General features: G+C 40.1%; 1 protein-coding gene across 5 annotated transcripts in view; it reads left to right on the top strand.

Moving 5' to 3' along the window:
• The window catches only part of VPS35L (VPS35 endosomal protein sorting factor like), a 143,551-nt gene that overhangs the window by 60,394 nt on the left and 59,423 nt on the right, over positions 1–23,734 (top strand). For all 5 annotated transcript variants that reach the window (XM_081560790.1, XM_081560791.1, XM_081560792.1 and 2 more), the window contains 6 exons: positions 7,601–7,647; positions 8,453–8,564; positions 9,101–9,217; positions 13,480–13,533; positions 16,711–16,791; positions 22,562–22,624. In XM_081560790.1, the coding sequence (XP_081416916.1) occupies positions 7,601–7,647; positions 8,453–8,564; positions 9,101–9,217; positions 13,480–13,533; positions 16,711–16,791; positions 22,562–22,624 (474 nt within the window). The remainder of the gene's footprint in view (positions 1–7,600; positions 7,648–8,452; positions 8,565–9,100; positions 9,218–13,479; positions 13,534–16,710; positions 16,792–22,561; positions 22,625–23,734) is intronic.

Here is a 23,734-nt window from a genome sequence, read left to right as displayed (position 1 = left end):
ACTCACACAACCATACATGGCTACTGGAAAAACCATAGCCTTGACTATATGGACCTTTGTCGGCAAAGTAATGACTCTGCTTTTTAATATGTTGTCTAGGTTGATCATAGCTTTTCTTCCAAGGAGCAAGCGTCTTTTAATTTCATGGCTGCAGTCACCATCTGCAGTGATTTTGGAGCCCAAGAAAATAAAGTCCATCACTGTTTGCATTGTTTTCCCATCTGTTTGCCATAAAGTGGTGGGACCGGATGCCAGGATCTTAGTTTTTTGAATGTTGAGTTTTAAGCCAACTTTTTGACTCTCCTATTTCACTTTCATCAAGAGGCTCTTTAGTTCCTCTTCACTTTCTGTCACAAAGATGGTGTCATCTGCGTATCTGAGGTTATTGATATTTCTCCCGGCAATCTTGATTCCAGCTTGTACTTCATCCAGCCCAGCATTTCACATGATGTACTCTGCATATAAGTTAAATAAGCAGGGTGACAGTATACAGCCTTGATGTACTCCTTTCCTGATTTGGAACCAGTCTGTTGTTCCCTGTCTGGTTCTAATTGTTGTTCCTTGACCTGAATACAGATTTCTCAGGAGGCAGGTAAGGTGGTCTGATATTCCCATCTCTTGAAGAATTTTCCACAATTTGTTGTGATCTACAAGTCAAAGGCTTTGGCCTAATCAGTAAAGCAGAAGTAGATGTTTTTCTGAAACTCTCGTGCTTTGTCTTTGATCCAGTGGATGTTGGCAATTTGATCTCTGGTTCCTCTGCTTTTTCCAAATCCAGCTTGAACATCTGGAAGTTCAGGGTTCACATACTGTTGAAGCCTGACTTGGAGAATTTTGAACATTACTTTGCTAGCATGTGAGATGAGTGCAATTGTGTGGTAGTTTGAACATTCTTTGGCATTGCCTTTGTTTGGAATAGGAATGAAAACTGACCTTTTTCAGTCCTATGGCCACTGCTGAGTTTTCCACATTTGCTGGCATATTGAGTGCAGCACTTTCACAGCATCATCTTTTAGGATTTGAAATAGCTCGACTAGAATTCCATCACCTCCACTAACTTTGTTCGTAGTGATGCTTCCTAAGGCCCACTTGACTTTGCACTCCAGGATGTCTGGCTCTAGATGAATGATCATACTATCATGGTTATCTGGGTTGTGAAGATCTTTTTTGTACAGTTCTTCTGTGTATTCTTGCCACCTCTTCTTAATATCTTCTGCTTCTGTTAGATCTCTACCATTTCTGTCGTTTATTGTGCCCATTATTGCATGAAATGTTCCCTTGGTATCTCTAATTTTCTTGAAGAGATCTCTAGTCTTTCCCATTCTATTGTTTTGCTCTATTTCTTTGCATTGATCACTGAGGAAGTCTTTCTTATCTCTTCTTGCTATTCTTTGCAATTCTGCATTCAGATGGGTATATCTTTCCTTTTCTCCATTTCCTTTTGCTTCTCTTCTTTTCTCAACTATTTGTAAGGCCTCCTCAGACAACCATTTTGCCTTTTTGCATTTCTTTTTCTTGGGGATGGTCTTTATCACTGCCTCCTGTACAATGTCACAAACCTCTATCCATAGTTCTTCAGGCACTCTGTCTATCAGATCTAATCTTTTGAATCTGTTTGTCACTTCCACTGTATAATCATAAGGGATTTGATTTAGGTCATACCTGAATGATCTAGTAGTTTTCCCTACTTTCTTCAATTTAAGTCTGAATTTCGCAATAAGGAGTTCATGATCGGAGCCATAGTCAGCTCCCAATCTTGTTTTTGCTGGCTGGATAGAGCTTCTCCATCTTTGGGTGCAAAGCATATAATCAGTCTGATTTCGGTGTTGACTATCTGGTGACGTCCACGTGTAGAGTCTTCTCTTGTGTTGTTGGGAGAGGGTGTTTGCTGTGACCAGTGCATTCTCTTGGCAAAACTCTGCCTTTGCCCTGCTTCATTTTGTACTCCAAGGCCAAATTTGCCTGTTACTCCAGGTATCTCTTGACTTCCTACTTTTGCATTCCTGTCCCCTATGATGAAAAGGGCATCTTTTTTGGGTGTTAGTTCTAGGAGGTCTTGTAGGTGTTCATAGAACCGTTCAGCTTCAGCTTCTTCATACTGGTTGGGGCATAGAGTTGGATCACTGTGATATTGAATGGTTTGCGTTGGAAATGAACAGGGATCATTAAGTCATTTTTGAGATTGCACCCAAGTACTGCATTTTGGACTGTTTTGTTAACTATTAATATAAACTGCTCTTTAAACATTGTAAAATACAATTCAACTAGCAATGCAAATCTAAGACCAGTGTTGGTCATTGATAAATCCCTCTCAAGCATACATGTGTGTCATTTTCATTCTTTTGAATTAGGGCAGAAACCCCAGAGAAAGATAAATAATAGGAAAAAGAACAAAAAATTCTCCTTTTAATGCCTGTGGTATAAAAATTCTTTTTATTCACATTGACATATTTTATTCCTTTGAGACTTAAGCCACATTAACTCTGGATTAGAGGAAAGGTTTTATCTTTTAAGATTAGTTTATGATTTTCCCTATTGTTTACATGTTTGTTTCATCTAGAGAAACAATGAAAATATGATATATGTATTATTTAGTTTACTTTTTAATGGAGCAGTAATTGTAAAGACTGATTGTAAGCATATTTACTTATTAAAAGGAGAATTACACATCTCTAGAGCAGTCTGGGCTGCATATGAGCTAATCTTAGCTTAGAAATCAGAAATATGTTATTTTTTCAAGATTATTTTAATTATTTATTATTATTTTCTTTTTTGCTTTGTTGTGGCGTGTGGGATCCTAGTTCCCAGATCAGGGATCAAACCCATAGCCCCTGCAGTTGGAAGTGCAGAGTTCTAACCACAAGTTCCTCCCCTGTTAGAAAACAGAAATGTGTTATTGACCCAACTTCTTTTTTCTTTTCCTGTACTTCTGGAGTGGGTGAATAACCCTCATATGGAGACAACCTTAGATGTTGTGGCTATGCAAAGTGAAATACGTTAATGAAATATCACAAAGATGTATCCTTTCCCCCACAAAAAAAGGTACATGAAGAATCTGGTGAACCGGTCTAGTTAATTATATTAATATTATACCAATGTCAGTTTCTCAACTTTGACAGTACACTGTAGTTATGTAAGATGTCACCATTGGAGGAAGCTTATTGATGCGTAACCAGCACCTGTACTATTTTTGCAGTTTCTCATGAGTCTGTGTGTGTGTATATGTTAGTTGCTTAGTCGTGTGCGACTCTTTGCAACCCGATTGACTGTAGCCCACCAGGCCCCTCCATCCATGGGCTTCTCCAGGCAAGAACACTGGAGTGGGTTGCCATTTCCTTCTCCAAAAGGAACTATAGGAAGAAAGAAAGTGAAGTCGCTCAGTCGTGTCTGACTCTGCAACCCCATGGACTCTAGCCTACCAGGCTCCTCCATCCATGGAATTTTCCAGTACTGGAGGGGGTTGCCATTTCCTTCTCCCATGAGTCTATAGTTGATTACAAATAAAACATTTCAAAAACTTCATCAATTTGGAGCAGTTTGAAAAATAATGTTATAAACATGGTGTGGATTTCTCAGGCATTAAAGAGATGGATTTATGAGTACTAACATGGGAGGAGGGAGGCCCATGCCAGATTCTTGAGCAAAGAAGGCAAATTGTCTCTCCATATTGATAGTCCATATAGCGAGTATCCATTTTTGTAAAACAAAAGTCTTCTACAACACAAGCTATATATTCATAGAACATAGACAAAGGCCTTGAAAGATTAGACACCAAATGTTGACACTGATCATCCCTAGGAAGAGGGAGTTGGGAGCGAGAGCATGCATATTTAATTTGATACATGAAGGTGTTGTTTGAACTTCTGTCCAAAGGCACTTCTTATTTTTATAATTTTTATAAAAAGCAAATATATAACCAAATAAGTGTAGGGTCCTAATGAAACTTCAAGTTCTGATGTGTCTGTAAATATATATTCTGAGCTGCAAGTTTTTCAGTGTTTTATCTCAGCCAACAACAGGCTGGTTTGAACTGTTGTTCCTCTTGTTCTTGCCAAAAGTAGTCAATCCTGTCACTTCCCTGGAAAAAAAAACCAAAAAATTAATAACCACTAATAGATCTTCCTGGGGTCTATAACCATTTGGCTCTTTGGGCACTTAGGGTAATGACAATGGAGCCTTTTTTAAGTTATATTCTTGGATGCATTTTTAATGTGTTCATCCCCTGTGAAAAGAGAGCTTTTAAGGCATTTGTCTTAATGGCCAGAACATTTTGTCCATATGTTAGCATTTGTCCTATTTTGTCTTTTCAGAAGTGCTGGACCAAAGTTGTATCATTCATTTGTGTGTGTGTATATGTGTGTATGCCTGTGTGTATATGAGAGAATAAGCCGTCCAAGGGCATGGATTTCCGTCTTGATTTCCTCACTGCCCTATTCCCAGTGCCTAGAATAGTGGCTTATTGTCAGAGACCCTGATGCTGGAAAAGAGTGAGGGCAGGAGGAGAAGGGGACAACAGAGGATGAGATGGTTGGATGGCATCACTGATGTGATGAACATGAGTTTGAGCAAACTGTGGGAGTGGTGAAGGACAGGGAAGCCTGGTGTGTTGCAGTCCATGGGGTTGCAAAGAGTCGGACACAACTTAGTGACTGAACAGCAGCAATAACATTGCTGTTGCTTCACAGGCAGGTGTTGAATGAGTGATTATTTGTGTGTGTTGAGGAGTGTCAATGTGATCGTTATAAGAACATCTCTTTTTCAGCCTTCCCAGGAACCACTATGATACTGTTCTTCATGAATGACTTTTCAAATATTGAGTCCCCTATGAATGGGTTAGGGAGGCCTTTTGTGACATTGTCAATTTTATCATCAGTTGGGATGCTCTGGCTGCAAGGAACACTTAACTGGCCCTACAAAGATAACTCAGTGTGTTCTCTTGAATAACAAATGAGGGCCCTGGGCCAGGCAGGTTCTGTCCTCTCTTCTCTGCCATCATCAGATGGCAGCAAGGTGTCTGTAGCCATTTCAGGCATCACACCCAGACATGGCAGAATCCAAAGGCAGGAAGATGGGGAGTCTTCAGTTCCTCCAGTTCCTATTTAAGAACAAGAAAACTTTCCTCTAAGCCCCCATCTCAGTAGCAAGAAATCGGTCATGTGCCCTGTCTAAACCCACCACTTGCAAGGGGAATGAGACCATGATTGACTTGGGCCTGTGTTAGTTTGCTTAGTATATTCAGGCAGCTGTAACAAAACACCACATAGTGGGTAGATTATAAATAACAGAAATTTATTTCTAATGGTTCTGGAGGCTAGGAAGTCCAAGATCAAGATGCTGGCAGATACAGTATCTGGTGAGGGCCTACTTCCTGGTTCATAGATTTATCTTCTGGCTGTGTGTTCACATGGCAGAAGGGACAAGAGAACTTTCTTGGGCCGCTTTTATAAGGGCACTGATTCCATTTATGAGGACTCCACCCTTAAGACCTAATCACCTCCAAAGGCTCCACCTTCTAACACCATTAACTTGGGATTCAGATCCCACGTGATCTGAAGATTTCTTGATCGATCCCAAGATCCCAAGATCACCACCATTAACTGGCAATTCAGATATTAGCAGGTCTACATGATAGACTGAGTGGCTTTAAACAACAGAAATTTATCTTCTCACAGTTTTGGAGGCTGGAAAGTCCAAGATCAAGGTGCTAGCAGGGTTGGTTTGTGGCGAGACTTTTCTCCTTGGCTTGCAGACCAGTCTTCTCACTGTGTCCTTGCCTGGTCTTCTCATCTGTACATGTGTGTCCCTAGCCTGTCTTCCTCTTCTTATAAGGACAACAGTCCTGTTGAATTAGGGCTGCACCCTTATGAGCTCACCTAGTATTAATTAACTCCTTTAAAAGCCCTATCTCCAAACACAGTCACATTGGGGGTTAGGGCTTCAACATATGAATGGAGAGAACATAATTCACTCCAGAACAGGACCCAACCTGAAATTTGTTGGACAAAGACAGAAATCTGAATAAAATAGGGGTTCTAGGGTATTGATAGTATCAGCACAATCAACAATCACCTTAATTATTCAGGGACACCCAGGACACAGAAGGACACAGCTGAAAAGAGTGGAATTGCACTAAAAAAGACTCATTTTATTTTTTGATGTCCAGGCCAAACTTAGGTATAAATCTCATTTCTGCCACTTAGTAGGAAGTGGCTCAACCCAGCTGAGTTTTGGCTTCCTCATCTGTAAAGTAGGGATAACAGACATGGTCTCAAAGGCCGTGGTGAAGAGTGACTGGGGAAAAGGTATATAAAGCGCTCAAGTGAAAGTGAAAGTCGCTCGGTTGTGTCCGACTCTTTGTGACCCCATGGACTATACAGTCCATAGAATTCTCCAGGCCAGAATGTTGGATTGGGTAGCCTATCCCTTCTCCAGGGGATCTTCCCAACCCAGGAATTGAACCGGGGTCTCCTGCAGATGGATTCCTTACCTGTTAAGCTACCAGGAAAGCCCAGTGCCTAGTGCTGAGTGTTTGGAGTGCTCAGTGCCAAGGCTGTTGTTATCAACTCTTTTGTCTTGGGATTGACCTTGTCTGTACCGTTTGAAACTTTCCCCAAACCACTGCACTATGGGATACTTCTTTCTATTGATTTTCTTAACAACAAAAGCTCTTTTAAAGATGCATAATTGTCTTAAGATAGCTCTAAAGCCATTAATAGTATTCCAATGAGTAAAACATTTATTTTCTTTTGGGGAAAAAAATGCTTCAAAATGTACTTGAGAGGAAGTGTAGTGAAGAGCATGGCCTTTGATGCCAGGCTTCCCAGGTCATGTCCAGCCCACCATAACTAGCCATGTCATCTTGGCCCAGCCATGTCACTGTTCAGTAGCTTGGTTTCTCATCTGTGAAATGGGAGAATTGAGAGCCTGCCTCATAGGGGTTGTGAGAAGTGGCAGCATGACTGTCAAGTGCTTCCCCCGGTGACTGGCCAGCACCAAGTACTGGCCCAGTGTTGGTTATTCAGTTTACTTAGAATTCCACAGACACCTCGTGAAACAGGAGGAACACTGGGGGTCTAGAAGAGGTGGAAAGTGAAAGTGAAAGTTGCTCAGTCGTGTCCGACTTGGTGCAACCCCATGGACTATACAGTCCATGGAATTCTCCAGGCCAGAAGACTGGAGTGGATAAGCTGTTCCCTTTTCCAGGGGGTCTTAGGAGAGGTGGGGAGTAAAGCAAATTTCATTCTCATTGGTACCCTAGAGCACAGGTGGTACCACTCTCATTGTCCTGTAGGAATCTTCAGGTGGCATGGTACCAGCTGTGTCATCTGCCTACAGATGAAGAAAAGTAGTTGGTGAGATTGGATTTGAACCCAGCGGTGCATGTGACCAGAGCCCTAGCTCTTACCCATTATACTAAATGCCACAAGAGTGAACTTGTTTTCTCCTCCATCCTCCCCATCCTACCAAGCACTGAGAATTATAGAAATGGGTATGTAAATGACTACATTTATTTTAGAGTATTACTTTGCAAATCTGCTCATGAGGAGTGTTGCTTTAGATCCCCCAACTTGATGGTGTTTATTATTATTTTTTTAATTAGGCTCTGCTAACAGAGATGATGGAGAGATGTAAGAAGCTAGGAAACAAGTAAGTATTTTGAAATTCATGAAGCCTGTGTTTGAAAATAGAGTCAGTTGCTTTTTTTTTGAGCTTGGCGTGCTTGCATGGGCAAGAGGCCTCCATAGCAGCAGGATAGCACCTGACCTCAAGAATGCTGGAGTCCAGTTGCCTGGCTTCTGATATTGGCTCCACTCTTGGCTTTATGACCTTGGGGCACTTGCTTTGACCTTTCTGTGTCTCCATCTCTTCATCTGTAAAATGGGTATAATAGCAGTGCTTTCCCTGTGGGGCTGTGATAAGTGGTAGAGTCAGGATGAACCTAAATTCTTGTCTTTTAGGCATAAGAGGTTTCTCCTCTCCTCTCCTTTCAGTGGTAGATGAGGAGCCTGGAGTGGGTTTTGTTCACCACTGTGTCCCTAGGTCCTAGAACTGTGCTTTTCATAGGAGATGTGGATATATATTTGCAGCTTGGATCAGTATTGTTACTTAATGTTTAGTTTTATTAGTGCACTGAAGGCTTCCTCCGTTTCTTCTGTTTAAATGGATTTGATTACTTTCTTATTTACTATCCATCCATTGATCTGTGCACCCATTCACTCATCCATCCACCCATCTTCCATTCTTCCAGCCAATTGAATATTTATCAAGCTCTGAATATGCACAAAACACTGTGTTAGTCTCTAGAGGTTGCCTTTTAACTGCAGTCTTTTTTTTTCCCCCAACGCTACCATTAAAGGGCTGTCAGTCATCTTTTCTAACAGCATACATCCTAAAATGAAAGCGACTTTCTTAAAGGGAAGCTCTGCTGACGTGGGGCATATATGTCTTGCAGTGCCTTGCTGTTGAACTCTGTGATGTCGGCTTTCCGGGCCGAGTTCATTGCTGCAAGGTCCATGGATTTCATTGGCATGATTAAGGAGTGCGACGAGTCCGGTTTCCCCAAGGTAGGCTCTTGACTAAATGCTTGGTGGGGAACAGAGAGGTGGTGTTTGCCTGACAGCTCTCCAGGGAGAGGGAGTCTGGTGTCGGGTGCAGCTTGGGCCAACAGGAAAACAGGTGAAGGCTGAGTTTCTGAAGAGTGCAGAGGAAGACTGAGTTAGTGACTGGGATTGTGAGACACGTGTAATTGCCGAGAGTCAGGCCTCTGTGAGTCCTGAATCTATCCAGTTAGCTCACTATGAAATATTTATGAAATATGAAAAACTTTGGTCTTACGTCTTTGAAACTATGTCTTCATCCATTAATTATGAAACACTTTGTTTAGGAGAATAGTATGGCCCACAGATTTGACCAGTACACAGACCAGCTCTTTGTTCCGACCTTCTCAGTCTGACTTGCATAAGTTTGTGGTAGAACTTCAGAAAATGGTCGTTGGAAGATTAACCTTGAGATAGGCTGACTATGACAGCCTTTTCCTTTATTTTCTTAAGTTACTCTGATTTTGAATTTCCGGGATCATGATGTTTGCTATATTTCTTAGCATCTCCTTTTTCGCTCCCTGGGGTTAAACTTGGCCTTGGCTGATCCTCCTGAGAGTGATCGACTTCATATTCTCAATGAAGCTTGGAAAGTTATCACTAAATTGAAGAATCCACAGGTGGGTGACAATTTAGACCTTGTTTTGACTGCTTTGTGCCCAAGTCATGTAGTATGCTCTTTCTTTTAAAAAATTTCTCTTTCAACTAATCATCCTTATGTTTTTTTAAGAAGAAATCTGCTTCTTTTAATTGTATTGTTTGTCAACCTATACTGGAGAACTTACAACTTTAAAGATGTATTTCTTGATTTTTGTGTCACTATTTTGTCTTATTCTTGTGGCCTTAGATGAGCGAGAAGTGTAAAATTATGAATACCTGAAACTTGAAAAGACCCATAGCTCTGCAAAGAGCATTCTAAGTGCAGCAGTCTATAGCATAGTTGACCCTTGAACAACATGGGTTTGGACTGCACAGATCCATGTATATGTGGATTTTTTTTCTCAATGGTAAATACCATGATACTATATAACCTTTGGTTGGTTAAATCCACGGAAGCGAAATTGCAAATACAGAGGAATCATGGATACAGAGGGCTGACTATAAGTTATGCATAATTTTTGACTGCATAGAGGATCAGTGTCCCTAAACCCTGTGCTGTTTAAAGATCAAGTTGTATTTGGATTTGAAAAAAACAGTTTATTGAGATAACTCTAAATTGAAGATCAGCAGTTAAACCAGTAATTAGCAGAAGGGAATTCCAGTTTCCATCCCTTGAATGGACAGCTAAAGCATCTTTCTTCCCATACTTCTGACATGGGAAGTCTTAGGAAGATGAACCAACTGATTTTAGTTGCTATAATGCATGTAGTGCTGGTCATCATTTTGTAGGTTTGGGTTTTATGCCTCACTTCCTTTTAGGAAGCATGCCAGCAATTGATGTGGCTGCCACTAAGGAATGCTATTGGCTGTCTTTGTGGCCAGACTTCACCATACTCTGCACTTCTCTCCTACGTCCTTGTTCATTTAGTTTGTTGTAACAGCATATACGTGGCCACAGGACTGGAAAAGGTCAGTGTTCGTTCCAATCCCAAAGAAAGGCAATGCCAAAGAAGGCTCAAACTACCGCACAATTGCACTCATCTCACATGCTAGTAAAGTAATGCTCAAAATTCTCCAAGCCAGGCTTCAGCAATACGTGAACCGGGAACTTCCAGATGTTCAAGCTGGTTTTAGAAAAGGCAGAGGAACCAGAGATCAAATTGCCAACATCCGCTGGATCAATGAAAACGCAAGAGAGTTCCAGAAAAACATCTATTTCTGCTTTATTGACTATGCCAAAGCCTTTGACTGTGTGGATCACAATAAACTGTGGACAATTCTGAAAGAGATGGGAATACCAGACCACCTGACCTGCCTCTTGAGAAACCTGTATGCAGGTCAGGAAGCAACAGTTAGAACTGGACATGGAACAACAGACTGGTTCCAAATAGGAAAAGGAGTACGTCAAGGCTGTATATTGTCACCCTGCTTATTTAACTTATATGCAGATTACATCATGAGAAACGCTGGGCTGGAAGAAACACAAGCTGGAATCAAGATTGCCAGGAGAAATATCAATAACCTCAGATATGCAGATGACACCACCCTTATGGCAGAAAGTGAAGAGGAACTTAAAAGCCTCTTGATGAAAGTGAAAGAGGAGAGTGAAAAAGTTGGCTTAAAGCTCAACGTTCAGAAAACTAAGATCATGGCATCTGGTCCCATCACTTCATGGGAAATAGATGGGGAAACAGTGGAAACAGTGTCAGATTTTACTTTTTTTGGCTCCAGAATCACTGCTGATGGTGATTGCAGCCATGAAATTAAAAGACACTTACTCCTTGGAAGGAAGGTTATGGCCAACCTAGATAGCATATTTAAAAGCAGAGACATTACTTTGCCAACAAAAGTACGTCTAGTCAAGGCTATGGTTTTTCCAGTGGTCATGTATGGATGTGAGAGTTGGACGGTGAAGAAAGCTGAGCGCCGAAGAATTGATGCTTTTGAACTGTGGTGTTGGAGAAGACTCTTGAGAGTCCCTTGGACTGCAAGGAGATCCAATCAATCCATCCTAGAAGAGATCAGTCCTGGGTGTTCATTGGAAGGACTGATGTTGAAGCTGAAACTCCAGTACTTTGGCCACCTCATGCGAAGGGTTGACTCATTAGAAAAGACCCTAATGCTGGGTAGGATTGGGGGGCGGGAGGAGAAGGGGACGACAGAGGATGAGATGGTTGGATGGCATCACCGACTCGATGGACACGGGTTTGGGAAGCCTCCGAGAGTTGGTGATGGACAGAGAGGCCTGGCATGCTGCAATTCATGGGGTTGCAGAGAGTCGGACACGACTGAGCAACTGAACTGAACAGCATATAATAGACCGTGTGGCTTCTATACAATAGAAATTTATTTCTCACAGATTTGGAGGCTAGAAGTACAAAATCAGGGGGCCAGCATGGTTGGTTGGAGAAGGAAATGGCAGCCCACTCCAGGATTCTTGCCTGGGAAATTCTGTGGACAGAGGAGCCTGGCGGGCTATAGTCTATGGAGTTGCAAAGAGTCAGCCATGACGTAGCGAATCAACGACAACAACAAGGAATGATTGAGCTCTGATGACGATCCTCTTCCAGGATGCAGACTGCCAGCTTCTTCTCACATGGCAGAAAAGAGGGGAGAAGACCTCTCTAGGGTCTCTTTTACAAGGGCACTAATTCTATTCCCAGGGTCTCCACCCTTATGACCTAACCACTGCCCAAAAGCCTTACCTCCTAATATCATCACATCAAGGGCTAAGATTTCAACATATACATTCAAGGGGGATACAGACATTCAGACCATAACACAACGAGTAAGTGAATATGAATGTAGCATTTGATCAGATCATTTGTTGAGAAGGAAATATAAGATGAACCCAGTTATAAACCCCTTGCTGGGGACTTCCCTGGTGGTCCAGTGGCTAAGACTATGTGCTCCCAATGTAGGGGGCCTGGGTTTGATCCTTGGTCGGGGAACTAAATCCCACATTCCACAATTAAAAGATCCACATGCTGCAACTAGGACCTGGTCAAATAAATAAATTTTAAAATAAGCCCTTGTTAATCACCACATGTATGAAAGTGTATTAAGAAAAGTGGTATAATTTAGAAAAAGTAGGAGCTTATTTACAAAATTGTGTACCTATGTTGTGCTCAGTCACTCAGTCATGTCTGATTGCCCCATGGAGTATAGCCTGCCAGGCTCTTCTGTTCATGGAATTTTCCAGGCAAGAATACTGGAGTGGGTTGCCATTTCCTATACCTATGTTCAGCAAAATCCTTGCAAAACTCCAGCTATTGAAATAGCTGTTTAACCTAACTGGTTGGCTAATGAAAACAGCTTATTTAGGACATTTAAGTCAAAAACCTCTGGGCCTCTGTTTCCTGTACTTCAGGACTTCAAAACAACCTTGCATCAAAAGCTCATAATAACAATTTTCTCCAGTCTTTAATTTCATACTCTCCTCATTAAGTCCTTCTTAGCATTCCCGTTAGACCTTAGAATGTTTGTCTTTTCTTGTGTGAATGAGTGTTTTTTCCCCTCCCCTTTCTTTTTTCTTTTCTGTGGAGTGTCAGAACAGAAGAGGTATCTTTGCAGATTCTATTTTTCCTTTGTTTTTTCTTGGCCGCGCCTTGTGACACATGGGATCTTAGTTCTCTGACCAGGGTTCGAATGCATGGCCCCTGCATTGGGAACATGGAGTCTTAACCACTGGACCACCAGGGAAGTCCCAGATTCTATTTTCCCTTGGCCATTTTTTCCCATTTGCATGTTTTCTGGAGCAGACAGCTTTACTAAATTGGCCATCGCCATTTCCGTAGCCCTCTCATCATCTTTCCTACTTGAATCTAACACATCCTTTCTTACCTAAAACCTTTGTGCTTTCTTAATCCTTTTACAACATATATACATCACCCCTCTCTAGGGCAAATAGTTTGTTTTTAAAGGCAGGAGGCCTGTTTTTTCTCAGGACGTTCAAGTGTCACATCTTAAACAATGCTTAAATTTTCATCCAGATCCATGGTCCTTGAGATGTGATAAGGATTCCCCACTGTTGTCTCTGCTGCCCTGTGGTTCTTCCCGTTCTCCAGGCGGGGCAGAGCTTCCCAGATTTCTGTTTTGGCCCAAGTAGCAATTCTGGAATGAAAGTCTAATTAGTTTCAGGCAACTTATATTTTCTTATCTCACCTCTCAGGGGTAGAATCTATCAATAGTTTCCCTATCAATAGTTTCAGAGCCCTATTGGTACATTATGAGTTTTTGCCATACAGTCAGTTGTAAAGCCATCTTTGCTTTTTCTTTGTAGGACTACATTAATTGTGCTGAAGTGTGGGTGGAGTACACGTGCAAGCATTTCACGGTATGTGTGCTGTGGTATTGTTTTTGTGATAGTATGTGTTGTATATTTTTTTCATGTTCATAATTGTGAATAAGTCTAGCATAGACCTTTATGCATTTTGTGATGCTAATTATCCTTAATTTATGAAAATTGCACCTTTTATAGTATAATGTAATGAAGCATTAATATGTGAGCTGTAACAAAAGGGTTCACACTTATATGTAAGTTTGGGAAATACTGCATTTTACAAAGTTAAGCAGATTTTTTTTTTTTTTTCACCACAATACTAGATGCTTATTGCTGAAGTTCATTGTGACTTTCCGTGGAGGGCTAGTCAGCAGTATTTCCCAAACATATTTGATTTGCTTGTAATTTAATTTTTTTCTAAGCAAACAAAGATGCTTCTTTCCCTAGGCCCAGACTAGAAGCCCAGTTTGGGAGATACTGGTCTTGTCAATGAGCAGAGACTTTAGAAGCAGGTAGAAGTGGTTTCAAATCCTGTTGCCAGATGTTTGTTTTAATCAACTTAAAAAAATATTGAAGTTTAACCTACATGAAGAGAGCTTACAGAAACAGTAAGTTTGCTGTTCAGTGAATCTTCACAAAATACACCCAAGGAATCATGGTCCAGATAAAGAAATAACTCCCCATCCCCACCCCAACCTGAAGCCCCCCATGCTTCCCTCTCAGTCATGGCCTTGGAAGTTGAACATAAACACCATCTGGCCTCTTAACTCCAGAAATGGGTTTTGCCTCATTTTGAGCATTATTGTAAATGTTGGTCTGTTAATTTTCTTTCTTTCATCCAATTTTTGTTTTATGGAAAATTCTAGCATATAATCTCCCTTGTACTCGTTACCCAGGAGTGACCAACTTATGCAAATGTTGTTTTCTTTGTGCCTTACTCCTTCTCCCCACCCCTGGATTATTTTGACACACAGCTTAATCATCATGTTTCACCAGTCAGTGTCTCAGTGTATATCTCTGATACAGAATTTCATTTTCTGAAACAAAATCTCAATATATTATCCTAACTGAGAAAATTAATAATCTTTTAATACCATTGAAACTTGATAAATATTCAGATTTCCCCAGGTGTCTCATAAGTTTTTTGTACTTTATTTGTTCAGTCAGGATTAAAATGGGCTTCCCTGGTGGCTCAGTTGGTAAAGAATCCACCTGCAATGAGGGAGACCTGGGTTCGATCCCTGGGTTGGGAAGATCCTCTGGAGGAGGACATGGCAACCCACTCCAGTATTCTTGCCTGAAAAATCGCCATGGACAGAGGAGCCTCGCAGGCTGAAGTCCATGGGGTAGCAAAGAGTCGGACATGACTGAGTGGTTAAGCACATATGTTGTAAAACACTTTAATTTGAGTCCTTTTAACCTTTAAGTTCCCCTCTCTTCCCCTCTGTCTCTCCTTCCCTCCCTGTTCCCCTTCTTTTTTTCTTCTGTTATTTATTTATTGAAGAAATCAAGTCCTTTGTCCTATAGAGTTTCCCAGTCTGGACTGGCCAGAGGCATCCCTGTGGTGGTGTTAACATGTTCTTCTGCCTCCAGTGTTTCCTGTAAATCGGCTGTTAGTTCTGGAGACAGGAGACTTCATCAGCCTTATTTTTGACTTTCTGACACCATGAGTGCCGGTGTGGTGCTTCTCCTGGAAGGCTCATGGTATCTGCTTGTTTCTCCATGTCATGAGCAGCCACCAAAGTGCATTCATCTCATGGTTTATCATGGGTTGCAAAGTAGTGATTTTCAGAGTTATTATCATTTCTCCTGTATTTGTTAGCTGGAATACTTGTATTGATATGAAGAGAAACTTTTCACGCCACATATTTGGTTACCCTGAGGTACAGTTTGTACAGAAAGGCAAGATGCTCATTTTTGTCCTTGTTATTACTAGTATTTAGAATGAGTCAATCCCCTAGCATCCCCAAAGGTGACCAGTGAGTAGTAGTTGCTGTTGGTATCTTTAGGGATTCATGGGTTGAAATATATTTGCTGTGTATCAATTCTTGCAATTATATTATTCTTCCTGATGCTCAGTGGTCCCATCTTTATCCATTGAGTGCTCTATTAGGTTGGCTTCTGAGTCCTGACATATTCTCTGTAGTTCTTGATACCTTCTTTGCTTTCTATACAAGATGCTCCAGCCTCCCTTGTACTTTCTTATCCCACATTTGGAATCAGCCCTTTCTCTAAGAAGCTTTGGTTCCTTTCAGTGCCACTGTCAGATTTTTTTTTTTAGTGCTATGACACTGGCTAAGCCATTTAACTTCTCTGAGCCTTAACTTCCTCATCTGTAAAATGGGGATAATGATGTCCATGCTGGGGAGTTTAATGAGCATTAAACGAGCACATACTGGCAACTATTTAGATGGTGTGCTATGTGTGCCAGGCGTTTTACCTCTACGCTGCACAGCTTCATATTGACCTTGTCAGTAAACTTCACTGTTCCAGTTATCCAGACCGGAACTGTCTTTGCTTTTTCTGTAGAAGGCCATTATTCCTGTATTCAAATACATGGTCTGTGGACCATGTGATCTCTGTTATGATACACGTGTCCGTCATTGCCACTGTACATAAAGCAACGTAGACCATATATGAGTGAGTGTGACTGTGTTCTAGTAAGTTTTATTTATGCACACTGAAATTTGAAGCTCATATAATTTTCCTTGTCACCAAATATTATTCTTTTAGTGTGAATGTAAAAATCATTCTTTGCTCCTGGGCTGAATGAAAACAGGCACCAGGGTGGATTTAAGCTGTAGTTGGCTGGCCCCTCATACAGCTGACAAAAGTGCGGTGCAGTGGGCATTGGGTCACCCAGCCTGTAAGGGTCCAGTCTGTGCTCTTCTCACAGAGCCTCGCTGCTCTCTGCAGCACCTGGGGAGGGGCCTAGGGTGGGCGGGCAGAAAGTGGCATGTTGGATTTCACCAGCACTCAGGGAAAGCTGGGACAGCAGTACTCCAGAACCTTGAGATCGGTGTTTCAGTCCTGACTTGGTGCAGACATAGCTGTCTTTAGGTCTGTGGTATGGGTGGAATTTTCCCTCTGACATTACTTGTAGCAGAGTAGTTGAAACTGTTCCCTGGAAGGTGTGTGCTATACTCTGAAAATGTTAGTTCTTTCTACCAGAAAAATGATCAACAACTGTCATTCAGTGTCTAATACAAGTCTGATTTTTTCCCCTCTTAGAAACGAGAGGTGAACACCGTTTTGGCTGATGTCATCAAGCACATGACTCCAGATCGTGCCTTTGAAGACTCTTATCCTCAGGTGACAGCTTTGTATTTCTCATTTCCACATTGTTAGGAATTTTATTCTGTTGCATTAAATAAGTATTTTGCATGGGGGTCAGGCTGTCAGGTCAGGTAATCCTGGGTTTGAGTCCTAGCTTTGCCATGTCCCAGCCGTGTGCCCTTTAATCAGTTACTTTGTCTTTCTGTGCCTGAGTTTTCTTACCTGTAAAATGGGAAAAATAATAGTCCTATCCGAGTGATTGTGAGAAGTGAGTGAGGTGTGATGTGGGATGTACAGTTGCTTGGCATGAGTAAGTAACATGGCTATGTTCTTCAGTTAAGCTAACTTTTTATTTGGAAATAAATTCAAACTTTACTGGGAAGTTAAAAGAATAGCTCAGAAAGCTCCCATTATTTTTTACCCAGATTCACTGACTGTGAATATTTTCCATGTTTACTTTATCATAATCATTGTATGTACAGATATGCACATGTATTCCTACATGTGTATGTAAATTTTTTAAAAACCAGTTGAGGGTAAATTGCATACGTCATGCCATTTTTGCCTCTAAAGAGTTCAATGAGTATTTCCTAAGAACAAGGACATCCTCCTTTATAACCACAGTTTAGTTTATCAACTTCAGGGAATTTAACATTAATATCTTACTTTTGCCTCTCCACAGTCCATATTCCAATTTTGTCAGTGGGTTCAGTGTCTTTAATAGCAGGCTTTTGTTTCCCCTCTAGTACAGAATCCAGCTTAGGATCACTTACTGTAAAGTAACTTCAAACCTAATTAAGATTTTATTTTTTATTTGATAACATGATGTTCTGGCACTTATCGCCTATTATTGGTTGGTTTTCTGACTCACTTAGTATAAGAAAATTAGTTCCATATTCTTGTATAAATTTTAGAATTCTTACATTTTACTCATTTAAGAATTGTTCACCACTTGCTAATTAAAATGGCTCACTAATACAATTTATTGAGCAGCCACTAGCTATTTCTTAATGGAATAAAAATGACATAGTTGTGCACAGCATGCTCTTGGTCAGTACAGTAGAGTAAATAAAATGTGTAAAGATAGGTCACGCCTTTGTGGGTGGTCTAAGTCTCGGGCTCATATGAAGACTGATGTGCGTTAGAATTTTAGTTGGGGAATTCAGATAAGACCTTGACTTCCAGTGACCCAATTCACTGAAAACTTGAACATAATAATTTTAATGCCGTTCATTCCTAAGAGACAAGGGAATTATACTATACTGTGACTCTGTTATATGCAAAAGCAACTTATAAAAGATGCCCAGGGGTCAGCCTGTGTTCCAGACAGCTGCCCATATTGGTTGTGAGCTCTTTGTCTTAAGCGGGGTCCACATCAGGAGAATAAAACTGCAAGAGTCTGTGAAGAATTAGCTTACTCCAGGTCTAGGATAGGGAAGGTGCAAGGTGAGCCTGAAACATTTTCTTGTGCCAGGAAGTAAGGAAGAACTGCTGCAGGCAGGTGAAATGAGCACAGGAGCAGCTTTAAAGGGGCTGTCATGGGCCCTGATTTGAAAATCAAAAGAAATAAATACAATAACGGATTATAATCCATTGAATAAAATAGGAATCCAGGAGTTGGCCTTTATGATGAATAGGTAAATAAATAAATAAATGAGGGGTAAGGCGGATGCTTTTGAACTTTGGTGTTGGAGAAGACTCTTGAGAGTCCCTTGGACTGCAAGGAGATCCAGTCAATCCATCCTAAAGGAGATCAATCCTGGGTGTTCATTGGAAGGACTGATGTTGAAGCTGAAACTCCAATACTTGGGCCAACTCATGCGAAGAGTTGACTCATTGGAAAAGACCCTAATACTGGAAAGGATTGGGGGCAGGAGGAGAAGGGGACAACAGAGGATGAGATGGCTGGATGGCATCACTGACTCGATGGACATGGGTTTGGGTAGACTCCGGGAGTTGGTGATGGACAGAGAGGCCTGGCGTGCTACAATTCATGGGATCCCAAAGAGTCGGATACGACTGAGCGACTGAATTGAACTGACTGAAGGCGGATAGGGGTACCATCAGCGAAATGTGAAAGAAATGGTAGAGTTGAAAAATCACTGTTTGCAGCCATCATAGTAAAGACAAGAATCATTCTTCATCCTCAGGCAAAAATCATCAATGAATGCTAAATCTGGAGGGGATGTTCGATGAGGAGCAGGATATTTTCGTATCTCTTCCCGTAGAATGAGTGTTAATTGTAAGGGGAAAAATAGTGACTCTATGGTAGAGAATTTGGACAGCCATTGACAGTCAAAATCCATATCAGCAAGTGGGATATCGCGAGCCTGCAGATATGGTACCCTGAGAAAGACATAGCATCATCCATGTAACATTCCAGTCGAGAATGCATGGCTGACTCGAATCAGGAGGTAACACTAGTCACGTCCAAATTGAGTTGCATGCTAAAAAGTAATAGCCAAATCATTGCCATCAGTGTTACAAAGGTTAAGGAACTGTTTCAAATCAACACAGACTATAGAGACATGAAAACAGAATGCATTGCATGATCCTGAACCGAATCCTGTAGTGCAGAGTGGAAAAAAAAACGCTGTAAAGAATGGACTGAGACAGCTGACAAGACTGGAATACAAATGATAGATTAAAGTATTAAAGTTATATCAGTATTAACTTTTCTGAATTTGATAATGACAAAATGGAAATATCAGAGAATATGTTTATTCTTGGGAAATACAAATGAAGTATTCAGGGGTGAGGGACATGATACATGCAAACTACTTCAACATGGTTCAGGGAAAATATAATATGTCTTACTACATAGAGAGGATAATAAAACAAAGTTGGCAAAATACTAAAAATTGGTGACTTTGGATAAAGAGGGCATGGGAGTTTTTTTAAAGCATTTTTTAAAATTATTAAAGTATAAAAACACATTTACAGGAAACTTGGAAAATGCAGAACAAAGTTACATATAGTTCCACTATATATTACAGTTATTTTTTTAAGTAGATAAATTAAGATTTTTAGTTGGAGTTTTAATATCAAACTCTCAAAAATTAGTAGAATGAATACACAGAAAAGTAGAAGGATATAATAGACCTGAAAAACACTATGAACCAATTCAACATAATTAAGATGTATACAATTTTCACACAACATCAGGATGCAAATTCAAGTTCCCATAGACTGTAAATCAGGAGACACTGGAACATATCCAGGAACGTAAAACAAAGTGCAAAAATTTCATAGTCTAAAGGTATTGAAATCATACAGAGTCTGTTCTCTAATCACTGTGGAATTATGTTAGAAATCAGTATCAAAAAATATTTGAAAATAACCCACATATACTTGAAAAAGTATAATGTAACATTTACCAAGAGAGATCTTTAGCTTAGCCACTGAAAGGCTCAAAAAAAAAAAAAAAGAATGAAAAAATACAGAAGGTGATTGCAGAGAAGAAAGCACTTAAATGAGAAATATACATCAAAATGAGAAGTTAATATCAAAGGATACTTAAAAAAAAAACCCACGAATTTGGAAATTAAATGTCCACTTTTAGATAGTGGATGTATCTAAGAGGCTATAACAAGGAAAATAAGAAAATATTTTAACAGAATAAAAGTGAAAAGAGAATTTATCAGAATTTGTTGCATGCAGCTGAAGTTGCTCGATGCAGCTAAATACAATGTGGAATCATGAATAAGGTATTATGAAAACAAATAATTTGACACTAGCATAAAATTTTGTAAAATTTGAACAAAATCTGTATTTTAGTTAATAATACTATATTACATGTTAGTTTCCTGTTTGTAGTTTTTTTTTTTTTTTACGATGTAGTATTTCTTTAGAGAATTTGCAAGTTTTTTTATACTGTTCTTTCAGCATCTCTGTAAATTTGAAATGATTTCACGGTAAAAAGTTATAAATACACAATCTACACATATTTTAAAAATTCTACCATTGGATCAATAGATAGGCGAGGAGATAAAGCAAGTAGAGCAAAACGTTAGCCTTGTAGGATCTCAGTGGTAAGTGGGTGTTTTCTGTATTTTCATTGAATTTTCTTTATGTTTCAGTATTTCATAATGAAATGTTGAAGGGAAAAAAAAATCTTTTAAAGCATTATTTGTAAGTGTGTTAGTGTTGTGTCTGACTCTGTGATCCCCATGGGATATATAGCCTGCCAAGCTCCTTTGTCCATGTAACTCTACAGGCAAGAATACTGAAGTGGGTAGACATTCCCTTCTCCAGGGGATCTTCCAGACCCAGGAATAGAACCCAGTTTTCCTGCATTGCAGGCAAATTCTTTACCATCTGAGCCACTAGGGAAGCTCATTTGTAAGTGTACCTAAGTAGTAAAAAAAAGATTTCTTGTTATAAAGGGTTAGTTGCTGTGGAGAGGGTTTCAGGAGCTATTTCAACCGGACCATATTGCACTGTCTTTGAATGCTCTGTGTCAGAACATTGTTTGTCATGACGTTTTGAAGTCCTTTTGGTTGATGATCTAGTCAAGTACTTAATTATGAAACAGGGTGTGTACTATTAGTATTCTGTATTTTTGACCGTGAGCCATTTACTTTGCAGATGATTTGAACATCAGTGTTTTTAGTATAAGCAGAGTAGTTGTCAGTAAACTTTCCCTTTTTGACAGCAACCAGGGATAGGGGTTTATATTTCATTTAGAAAAAGTACCTTCTTGGTTCTCCCATGCCAAGGCTGTGTCAATAGACTCTGCGCGTGTCAGGGTGTGGGGTGGTGGACATCAGTATCTGGGTAGCCAGGACAGGCCTCACAGACTGTGCCATTATCCGTGGGTAGTGCCATGGCCTTTGACCCCGCTGTCAGACTCAGACCAGTGTCTTTCCACTGAAGTAGTCAAAAAACCCAGGACTACCATGGGCTAGAATTGTTGTTGTTCAGTTGCTAAGTCGTAGCCAACTTTTCTGCGACCCTATAAACTGCAACACCCCAGGCTTCCCTGTCCTTCACCATCTCCCCGTTTGCTCAAACTCATGTCCATTGCATCCGTGATGCTGTCCAACCATCTCATCCTCTGTCGTACCCTTCTCCTCCTGCCTTCAGTCTTTCCCAGCATCAAGGTCTTTTCTAAGGAGTCAGTTCTTCACATCAGGTGCCCAAAGTATTGGAGCTTTAGCTTTAGCACTAGCCCTTCTGATGAATATTCAGGGTTGAGTTCCTTTAGGATTGACTGATTTGATCTCCTTGTGTCCAAGGGACTCTCAAGAGTCTTTAACACCACAGTTCAAAAGCATCAATTCTTTGGCACTCAGCCTTCTTTATTGGCTAGAATAGGGATCTATAAATCACGGCCCTTGTAGCCCAAATAGTTTTATCGGAACTCACACACACCCATTTGTTTACATATTGTCAATGGCTGCTTTCCAGCTATAGTAGCAGAATTGAGTAGTTGTGATGACTTATATGGCCCTTTATAGAAAAAGTTTGCCCACCTCTTGAATATTCATAGCTGACTTGATCAGAGAACTTGGAAGGGCAGGCACTGCTCTAAGCACTGTAGCTGAGCCATCCCATTTAATCCTCCCAGTGAGCATGATACTGCTTTGGAGAAGAGGAGGTTGAGGCTGAGGAGTTCTTCCTCTAAGTCTAGAGTAAAATGGGCAAACTCAGACTGAGACAAGACTTAACCTAACCGAGTAATTTCCGGCTCTTGTGCACTCCGGATTTCCCTTATTGTAATTGTCATTGCATGTTATGAGACAGGGTTGCCTTTTTCAAAATATCCAAGTTTTATTAAAGATGTGTTTTTCATTTTGTTTTGCAGCTTCAGTCAATAATTAAGAAAGTAATTGCACACTTTCACGATTTCTCAGTTCTTTTCTCAGTGGTAAGTAACTATCTTGAACTATTTTTGAAAATTTGTATCTGAGTCAGAGGTTCCTTTAATGTCTCGGTAAATTTTTCATGGTGTCCTTGACCAAAAAAAATACTTAACAGTTCCTTTTTTTATTTTAAAAAAAAGTAGGTCTAAACAATTTAAATATTTATATCATAATGACTTAAGCAGCTTAAGCAATAATATTTCTGTTATTGAGAAAATAATAAGCATAGCCTGATGGAAAATTTTGTTTTTATTTCATTCATGACTTTTTTATGGGATGTGTGTGCCTACTGGGTATCATACAAATTCTGAAACCTTGGAACTAAACTGGACATTGATTTTTTTTTTTTGCATGGTATCTGCTTTTTATCACCCAATTTAACGTTGAAACTGGGAAGTATATCAAGCTTATAGTTGTCTCAGTGTCTTGACAGAGTTGAGATTTATTGTATTTCCTTAGAAATTTAAAATACCCTATGACACCCTTCTCATTTGCTGCAATGCCCTGGGTATGTACCAATCTAGTTATGTGCTTCTCTGCAGTAACATTCTCTGCCCCTTCCCTCAGCTTCCCTCTTCCTTCTTCCTGTTTCCACTTCTGTTCTCTCACAGGGCTGTAAGCTTTTGTTTATTAAATAATAGAAATTGTTACTTATTGGATTTTTGCCACACTCCAAGCCCTATGCTAGAGCTTTTATAAATTTTTTTTAATTGAAATATAGTTGGTTTACAGTGTTGTGTTTGTTTCGGGTGTATGGTAAAGTGATTGAGATGTACATATACACATATTCATTCTTTTTCAGATTTCTTTTCCCATGTCGTTTATTATAGAATATTGAGCGGAGTTCCATTGCTGTACAGTAGATCCTTGTTGGTTATCTATTTTATATATAGTAATGTGTATGTTTTAATCCCAAACTCCTAATTTATCCCTCTCACCTCCTTCCCTTTGGTACCTATAGTTTGTTTTCTCTGTGAGTCTATTTCTGTTTGTAAATAAGTTCATTTTTATCTTTTTTTAGATTCCAGGTAAAAGTGATATCAAGTGATATTTGTCTTTGTCTTTCTGGCTTACTTTACTTTAGGTCCATCCATGTTGCTGCAAATGGCATTATT

The sequence above is a fragment of the Giraffa tippelskirchi genome, chromosome 13 (assembly GCF_054371585.1).
Source record: "Giraffa tippelskirchi isolate mGirTip1 chromosome 13, T2T-mGirTip1v1.2.pri, whole genome shotgun sequence".
NCBI classification, from domain to species: Eukaryota; Metazoa; Chordata; class Mammalia; order Artiodactyla; family Giraffidae; genus Giraffa; species Giraffa tippelskirchi.
Note: the sequence above shows the minus strand (reverse complement) of the source record. Positions and strands in the feature narration are given on the sequence as shown.